We start from the raw sequence: 10,000 nt of genomic DNA on the forward strand, positions 1-10,000 counted from the left end.
TCCCACTAGCTCCAGAGACGTCCCGGTAACTCCCCCCCCCTCCTCCCCCCCAGAGATGAGCGGCGGGGTCAGCAAGGGCGCCACCTTCCACCGGGTCAAGACCTTTGACCTGCCGCGGCTGGACCTAGAGCGGCAGTTCAGCGAGGTGCGGCTGCTGGCGGAGGGCTGGTACGCTAAAGTCTACGCCGCCACACACCACGAGTCCGACAGTCCGCTGGCCCTCAAGTGCGTGCATAAGGAGTCCACCAAGAAGAAGGACTTTTTCAGGGAGTTCCACTACAACTATTACCTCAGTCCGCACCCCAACATCGTCAACTCCTTCGATGTGGCCTTCGATACCGGCACCTCGTATGTCTTCGCTCAGGAGCTGGCGCCTGACGGTGACCTCTCCCAGTTCGTCCGCAAGGGTGGCCTGGGTGAGATGCGGGCCAAGAGAGTGGCCGAGCAAGTGGCCTTCGCACTGGAGTTCGTGCACAGCAAAGACCTGGTTCACAGGGATGTCAGACTGGAGAACATCTTTGTGTTTGACCGTGAACTGTCCAGAGTGAAGCTGGGAGACTTTGGCAACACACAGCGAGCAGGGTCACTGGTGAAGAAGGTCAATGTACGTGTGCCGTGGGCGCCGCCGGAGGTGTGTCAGGCCGTGTACAACGAGGGCTATCACGTGGAGACCTCGCTGGACGCCTGGCAGTTGGGTATCCTGATATTTGTGTGCCTGACCGGCTCCTACCCTTGGTACTCCGCCGACATCACCGACCGTCACTACAACTCCTGGGTGGCCTGGCTCAAACGCAAGACCACCAAGGTGCCGCGGCGCTTCAAGTGCTTTGCCCCTCGCCTGCTGCGTCTGCTGCGCCGCCTGCTGGAGCCCAAGATGGAGAAGCGTGCTGGCGTGCGAGAGGTGTATAAGTACCTCTCAGACCCGTGGCTGGTGAAGGGGCTGGACCCCGTTGACATTGCCTTTGATGAGAGTTCTTCCGAGATCTTCGTGACCAGCACCAAGCCGCTGTATGAGTGTGCCGAGAAGAAGAAGCTGGTGGAGATGCTGCGGTCCTACGGCATCCAGACCACTGTGGACAAGAAGGAGACCACTAAGAGGATCTGTGAGTGGCTTCTGACCTCTGCCACGCCGAGTCAGCGAGGCATGTAACGCTGGCACTCCCACCCCTCCCTGCCCCCACCACACCAACCCAGCTGACACCGGCCTTCTGACGCTGACCAGGACAGCCTCTCCCGCCTCATTCACTGACTCCTTCACTCACAGTGCTGAAGGATGCCTCGAGATTCTGAGTGACGTGTGCTGACCATAGTATTTTCCTGAGTGCTGGTCTGACAATCCTACATACAGATTTTAGTGGTGCTGACATTGCTAGTACACACACACACACACACACACACACACACACACACACACACACACACACACACACACACAAAATGCAGTGAAGAGGCAGTGAATGTGGCGGAGAAGAGAGAGTCAGTGATGTAGTAATTCACGAGGTCTTCTTGCTGACAACACTGGGAAGCCTTGAGTGTGGTGGGGTATGGTGCAGTGTTTGTGTGGATATACGCCACCACTGTTGATAATTACGAAAGTGAAGAAGGAGAAGGAGACCAAGAATGATAGTGATGAAGCAGAGAAGAAGGATGGGAGGAGAAGAAGAGGCAGAAAAAGATCGATAATGATGACGTAAAGATGAAGATGAATGAAGACAGCCGAACAAGGAGGGAAGAGGAAAGATTACTGAAAAGACAAATAAGGGATGAATGGGGGAAAAATGAATGAAGAGACAGGAGAACAAAGAAAGGAGGAGGAAGATGAAGGAAGAAGTAGAGTGAGAAAGTACAAGAAATGAGCAAGGAAGAGAAGAACTAAGATTGTGTGTGAGAGAGAGAGAAAGAAAGTGAGATGGTTGTGCAATCTCTCTGACAACTCACCATTATTTTATGTGCCAAAGACGGCTACAAAGGGGCAAGAGGGGAAGGTCATTCGGGGTCAGATTACGTGATGTCAGGGGATGTCAAGTGGAGGGAGATGGTCAGATGAAGTCAAATAAGATTAATTTAGGTGTTAATTGAGGTCGCTTTGAATATTCAAGTAGAGATAGATGAAGTGATGTCAAGTGGTCAGGTAAAGCCAGGTGATGTCAACCAGAGGAGATAATGTGACGTCAGGTTAGATGGCTATGATGTCAAGTAAGGTCAGATGAAGTCAGGGAGATGATGTGAAGTCAAATATGATGTCAAGTAAGGTCAGATGATGTCAAAATAAAGTCAGGGATATGATGTGACTTCAATGTGATGTCAAGTAAAGCCATATGAAGTCAGGGATATGATGTGAAGCCAAGTATGATGTCAAGTAAGGCCAGATGATGTCAAACAAGGTCAGGTGAAGTCAGGGAGATGATGTGACCTCAGCATGATGTCAAGTAAGGTCAGATGAAGTCAGGGAGATGATGTGACCCCAGCGTGATGTCAAGTAAGGTTAGATGATGTCAAAATGAAGTCAGGGATATGCTGTGACCCCCCCCCTCTCCCCCAGCCGCTGTGACTGTGATATATCCTACCTGGGAATCACCTGAGGACAGCGTGTGATAGTGATTAGGTCGGGTTAGGTCACGCCACCCAGCCCACCTGTAGTGTATAGTGCTCCACCTACCACATGCCCATTATTATTATTATTATTATTATTATTATTACTGCTACTGCTGCTACTACTACTACTACTATTATTATTATTATTATTATTATTATTATTACTACTGCTACTACTACTACTACTACTACTACTACTATTATTATTATTATTAATTATTATTATTATTATTATTATTATTATTATTATTACTGGTACTACTACTTCTACTACTACTACTACTACTACTACTACTACTACTATTATTATTAGTATCATCATCATCATCATCACTACTACTACTACTATTATTATTATTATCATCATCATCATCGTCCTTCAATCAATGGCAGTACCGAACCAGACATTATTTATATCCAATTTCGAGCAGATGCAATTCCTTTTACTCTCCTTCACCTCTCAAACATTCATTATTTTTCATTTACACTTATAAGTTGTAGTAGATTTTTATATATTCAAATCCCACCTATCACATTTATTTTTACATATAAGTAGTTGTAGATTCTTTTTATATATTCAAATCCCACCTACCACTGTGGTATGGGTATGGTGGTGGAGCATTGTCACAGCCCGTATACGAAATCTGCCCCACACGCCGCGGGTCACCATAGCAACGCATGTCAAAAAAAACATATCAAACATGGTATTATTTAGTGCCCCCCCCCTCCTCACGTTGACCCCCCCCTCCCCCGTCTGGGTATCAGGGGTCGGCTTAGGTCAGGTCACGATGCCCGACCTAGAATGACCTCACTCACACAGCACAGACAGCCCTTAAAATTCATTCCAAAATCACATACTGTACATTATAAAAAGAAAAAAATCACACAGCCAAAAAAAATCCATTCCAAAATCACATACATTGTTACAAGAGAATTCACAGACAGAAAAAAAAATCATTTCAAAATCAGATACATCATTAAAAGAAAAAAATACAGACAGCCAAAAAAAAAAAAAAACATCCAAACTCACAGACAGCCAAAAAAAATCCATTCCAAAATCACATACATTATAAAGAAAAGAGAAAAATTACAGACAGCTCCAAAAAAATCCATTCCAAAATCACAGACAGCCCAAAAAAAAATCTTTTCCAAAATCACAGACATTATAAACAGAGAAAAATTACAGACAGCCAAAAAAAATCCATTACAAAATCACAGACAGAAAAAAAATATATATAAACTCACAGACAGCCAAAAAAATTCATTCCAACATCACATACACTAAAAAAAAAAAGAGAGAGAGAGAGAAATCACAGATAGGCCAAAAAAATCATCCCAAAATCACAGACGGCCACAAAAATCCTTTCCAAAATCACAGATATTACCAAAAATAAGAAAAATCAGTCAGGACATATTCCAAAATCACATACATTTATAAAAGAAATCACATACACGAAACTCGCCACCACAGCAGCCTTACAATATATATCTACGTGATTTGTATAATATATGAGTAAGATACAGTTAACTACTGCCTTAGGAAGAAATAATATATGGGAAAAAAAGGCATGAGGAATCTATCACTACATTATATAGATAGATAGATCATTTTGTAACCTCTAAGGGGATATCGTTACATAAAATCCACCCCCCCAAAAAAAAATATTAATAATAACTAATAATAAGAATGTTAAGTCTGTCGTTGAATTACATAGAGATAAATTTTGTAATCTGTAAACCGATTTTGTTACATCAGGTGCGGTACAAGTAATTATGTAACCAAGTAATTTTGTAACTAGGTAACTACATAACCAAGTAATTCTGTGAGCCGGTAATTCTGTAACCAAGGATTTCTGTAACGAGGTAATTCTGTATCCAAATAATTCTGTAACTAGGTAATTCTGTAACCAAGTAATTATGTAACCAAATAATTCTGTAACCGGGTAATTATGTAACCAAGGATTTCTGTAACGAGGCAGTTCTGTAACAAAATAATTATGTAACGAGGTAATTCTGTAACCAAATAATTCTGTAACCAAGTATTTATGTAACCAAGGATTTCTGTAGCATAATTCTGTAACCAAATAATTCTGTAACGAGGCAGTTCTGTAACCAAATAATTCTGTAACAAGGCAGTTCTGTAACCAAATAATTCTGTAACGAGGTAATTCTGTAACCAAGGATTTCTGTAGCATAATTCTGTAACCAAATAATTCTGTAACGAGGCAGTTCTGTAACCAAAGAATTCTGTAGCCGAGCATTTCTGTAACGTTGTAATTCTGTATCCAAATTCTTCTGTACCCAGGTGGTGGTGTGGGCGTGAGGCGTGGCTGTGTATGTGCTGTAACGAGGTGATGAGTCCTGTATCCTTTGTATCAGAGGGATTAATATTGTGCCGCTGACTGTAGTGTGCATTACAGTGACATATATATATATATTTTTAGCCTAATATACTTGAATTTGTAATTTTCTTTGTATTTCTTGAACAACCCCTTCTGTCCGTGGATGTGGTTGGTGTCTGGCTCTTGCTGCTAAAAGGTGATATTATTGAACTAGAGCTACGGTGATCATGGAGGGGTTAAAGCTAGCTCTACTCTCTCTCATTAAAGCTATCTCTGATCTCTCTAAAGCTATCTCTAATCTCTCTCTCAATAAAGCTATCTCTAATCTCTCTCTCTCATTAAAGCTATCTCTAATCTCTCAGTAAAGCTATCTCTAATCTCTCTCATTAAAGCTATCTCTAATCTCTCAGTAACGCTATCTCTAATCTCTCAGTAAAGCTATCTCTAATCTCTCTCAGTAAAGCTATCTCTAATCTCTCTCTCATTAAGTTGAATAAAGTTGCCTGGAGGTAGCAAGAATTAACTAGGAGAATAAATCGCCGCTTTGAAGGGGTTAAGGTATTTTACTCAGGCTAACAAGGTGATTTTTTTCAATGGGGGATTATATATATATATATATATTTTTTTTAATATGCCCCCCCCCAAAAAAAAAAAATCCTCTTTCCTCTTTCACTACACTCCTTTCATATCAACTTGGCCAGAAAGTCTCATCTTCAGTATAAATGCTGAGTTTTAACACTGTATTTAAGATGGTGCTAGTCACGAAGAAGTGCTACGGGAAGGATGTAAAGCCTAGATGGTGCTAGTCACGAAGAAGTGCTACGGGAAGGATGTAGAGCCCAGATGATGCTAGTCACGAAGAAGTGCTACGGGAAGGATGTAGAGCCTAGATGATGCTAGTCACGAAGAAGTGGTATGGGAAGGATGTAGAACCTAGATGATGCTAGTCACGAAGAAGTGCTACGGGAAGGATGCAGAGCCTAGATGATGCTAGTCACGAAGAAGTGCTACGGGAAGGATGCAGAGCCCAGATGATGCTAGTCACGAAGAAGTGCTACGGGAAGGATGTACAGCCTAGATAATGCTAGTCACGAAGAAGTGCTACGGGAAGGATGTACAGCCTAGATGATGCTAGTCACGAAGAAGTGCTACGGGAAGGATGCAGAGCCCAGATGATGCTAGTCACGAAGAAGTGGTATGGGAAGGATGTAGAACCTAGATGATGCTAGTCACGAAGAAGTGCAATGAGAAGGATGTAGTCACGAAGAAGGGCTGTGGGAAGGATGTAGAGCCCAGATGATGCTAGTCACGAAGAGGTGCTATGGGAAGGATGTAGAGCCGTAGTCGTTTTATATTCTGTCGCTACGTGTAATAAGCTACAAGAGGACGGAAATCTGGGCCAAGTTAAGGTGAAAGGAGTGTAGTGATGATACAGTGAGTGGATTATGGAAACACCGTAAATCCTGTTCCTAAGCGATTTATTTTGCTTATCACACATTAATATCCCCATGTATGATATTAATAAACACTATATCGATTTTAAAAGTAAAGGAAAAAAACTGAAATATTAAGCGGTGGAATAAGCAAAATAAATCGCTAAGGAAGAGGTGTTAGGGGATCAGTGCCGACTAGATAAGCGACCCTTTGCCTGAGTAAAATATCCGAATTTTTATTTTAGCGACGGTCAGAAAGAAGACTAGATTATGGGAACATCGTAAATCCTGTTCCTAAGCGATTTATTTTGCTCATCACACTTTAATATCCCCATGTGTGACTGAAGTATTAAGCGGTGGAGTAAGCTAAATAAATCGCTAAAGAAAAGGCGTTACGGTGAGAGGGAAGACTAGATATTCATACACCTTGTTTGTTTGCTTGTTTGTTTGTTTGTGGTGTTGTCTTCCAGGGCATGGAGCCTGCCTGGACCCGCTGTGGACAACCGACGCCATTTTGTAGCCTAGTTTTGCCCCTGTGTGTGTGTGTGTGTGTGTGTGTGTGTGTGCACGCGCGCGCGCGTCAGAATCGGTAAGGAATAGGTGTTACAGTCTCCAAGCCACACACACACACACACACACACACACACACACACACACACACACACACACACACACACACACACACACGGCTGAAACTGGCAACAAAATGGCTGACTTGACCTGCCTAGCTATCCAACGGGGTCCCGTTTACCCCCAGAAGAGGACGTGAAAGTACGCTCGGGTTTATTATCACTCCTATCAGTATTAATAAGGGAATGAAGCGACAATCCCGTGTTTCACCTCTCTCTCTCTACGCGTATATATGTATAGTATATAATATTTTCACCCCTATGGCGGTATACAATAAGAATTAGAGAGATAAAATGCAAATCATCACACAGTGCTTTAAATCCACAAACTCCTTTTTTTATCAATTGTTTTTTTTATTCTTTCCTGTATTTCAACTTTTTTGCATTTCGCCTTTTTTCGATTTCTATCATTTTTTTCGAGTTGTTATTCTTTATTTTTCTCTCCTTGTAAATAATATATAATAATACATTTGTCTGGGAAATATCTGAGCTATTTTGTATAATATTGTGTATGAGGTGAATTAAAATATACCGAGGGTTTGATGCGCTGTGTTTTATTGACGAGGGAGGGAGAGGGGGAGAGAGAGAGAGAGAGAGAGAGAGAGAGAGTGCTGGGTGAGTGATGGGTTGAGAGAGAGAGAGAGAGAATGCTGGGTGAGTGATAGGTTGAGAGAGAGAGAGAGAATGCTGGTTGAGTGATAGGTTGAGAGAGAGAGAGAGAGAGAGAATGCTGGGTGAGTGATGGGTTGAGAGAGAGAGAGAGAATGCTGGGTGAGTGATGGGTTGAGAGAGAGAGAGAGAATGCTGGGTGAGTGATGGGTTGAGAGAGAGAGAGAGAGAGAGAGAATGCTGGTTGAGTGATAGGTAGAGAGAGAGAGAGAGAATGCTGGGTGAGTGATGGGTTGAGAGAGAGAGAGAGAGAATGCTGGGTGAGTGATGGGTTGAGAGAGAGAGAGAGAGAGAGAGAATGCTGGGTGAGTGATGGGTTGAGAGAGAGAGAGAGAGAGAATGCTGGGTGAGTGATAGGTTGAGAGAGAGAGAGAGAGAATGCTGGGTGAGTGATGGGTTGAGAGAGAGAGAGAGAGAATGCTGGGTGAGTGATGGGTTGAGAGAGAGAGAGAGAGAGAGAGAATGCTGGGTGAGTGATGGGTTGAGAGAGAGAGAGAGAGAGAGAATGCTGGGTGAGTGATAGGTTGAGAGAGAGAGAGAGAGAGAGAGAGAATGCTGGGTGAGTGATGGGTTGAGAGAGAGAGAGAGAGAGAATGCTGGTTGAGTGATAGGTTGAGAGAGAGAGAGAGAGAGAGAGAATGCTGGGTGAGTGATAGGTTGAGAGAGAGAGAGAGAGAGAGAGAATGCTGGGTGAGTGATAGGTTGAGAGAGAGAGAGAGAGAGAGAGAATGCTGGTTGAGTGATAGGTTGAGAGAGAGAGAGAGAGAGAGAATGCTGGGTGAGTGATGGGTTGAGAGAGAGAGAGAGAGAGAGAGAATGCTGGGTGAGTGATGGGTTGAGAGAGAGAGAGAGAGAGAGAATGCTGGGTGAGTGATAGGTTGAGAGAGAGAGAGAGAGAGAGAGAATGCTGGGTGAGTGATGGGTTGAGAGAGAGAGAGAGTGCTGGGTGAGTGATGGGTTGAGAGAGAGAGAGAGAGAGAGAGAGAGAGAGAATGCTGGTTGAGTGATGGGTTGAGAGAGAGAGAGAGAATGCTGGGTGTGTGATAGGTTGAGAGAGAGAGAGAGAGAGAATGCTGGGTGAGTGATAGGTTGAGAGAGAGAGAGAGAGAGAGAATGCTGGGTGAGTGATAGGTTGAGAGAGAGAGTGTGTGTGTGTGTGTGTGTGTGTGTGAGAGAGAGAGAGAGAGAGAGAATGTCTGTGTGTGTCTGTACATGTGTGTGTGTGTGTGAGAGAGAGAGGGAGAGAGAATGCTGGGTGACTGATAACTGAGAGAGAGAGAGAGAGAAAGAGAGAGAGAGAGAGAGACTAGAACGCCAAGTATGGGAGGAAAAAAACAAGAAGAAGAACAAGAAAATAAAAACAACAACAAAAACACGAAAAAGGGAAAAGTTTGAATTGGAATGGAGTACAAGAATTACCCCAGCTCCCTAACACCTTCTCCTGAGCGATTTAGTTTGCTTATTACTCCTTTACGTCCTCTTCTGTGCTACTTACATCATCTTAAATAATATACACTTTATCACCCAGCTCCGTAACACCTTTTCCTGAGCGGTTTATTTCATTTCTTACACCTTTCCCTAACACCTTTCCCTAAGCGATTTATTTTGCTTATTACGCCTCACTATCCTTCAGCATTTCAATACTTCAAATACCAATATACTAAAAAGACTCACATATATCCGAAAATAAATCGCTAAGGAAGAGGTGTTAGGGAGCTGCCTTAATTAATGAGAATACGGATCTTCGTCTCCTATGGGTCACTCAGATAGATACATAGATAGATAGATAAATATAGGTAGACAGATAGATGGATAGATAGATAGATTTAGATAGATGGATAGATAGAAAGATTTAGACAGATAGATAGCTTCAGATAGATAGATAGATATGAGTTTAGTAATAGATTAACGCTAGAATACGATGCTAGTCACGAAGAAGTGCTATGGGAAGGATGGAGAGCTGTAGTAAGGACGAAAATCTGGGCCAAGTTAAGGTGAACGGAGTATGGGTGAGAGAGAGAGAGAGAGAGAGATCCCTGGTAGACCAAAGGAGAGGAATAGTGATGAAAATGATGATGATGGTGGTGATGGTGATTATGATGATGGTGGTAGTGATAATGATGATATTGGTGATGATGGTGGTGGTGTTGATGATGATGATGATGAGGAGAAGGGTGGTGATGATTGTGGTGGTGATGATGATGAGGAGAAGGGTGGTGATGATTGTGGTGGTGATAATGATGATGATAGTAGTGGTGATGAAGATGATGGTGGTGGTGGTGGTGCTGGCGGTGGTGGTGATTATGATGATGGTGGTGGTGGTGGTGGTGGG

At 43.2% G+C, this 10,000-nt stretch overlaps 1 protein-coding gene across 1 annotated transcript; it reads left to right on the forward strand.

Moving 5' to 3' along the window:
* The first annotated feature begins 55 nt into the window (after positions 1 to 55).
* On the forward strand, positions 56 to 1,355 carry LOC145400677 (serine/threonine-protein kinase SBK1-like). Its single transcript, XM_080273113.1, has one exon. It carries the CDS (start codon positions 56 to 58, stop codon positions 1,148 to 1,150), a length of 1,095 nt encoding a protein of 364 aa, XP_080129239.1. The 3' UTR covers positions 1,151 to 1,355.
* Positions 1,356 to 10,000: the final 8,645 nt, after the last annotated feature.

This window comes from Coenobita brevimanus, chromosome 53, assembly GCF_032717465.1.
Source record: "Coenobita brevimanus isolate Jiangsu-jjx chromosome 53, ASM3271746v2, whole genome shotgun sequence".
Lineage (NCBI taxonomy): Eukaryota > Metazoa > Arthropoda > Malacostraca > Decapoda > Coenobitidae > Coenobita > Coenobita brevimanus.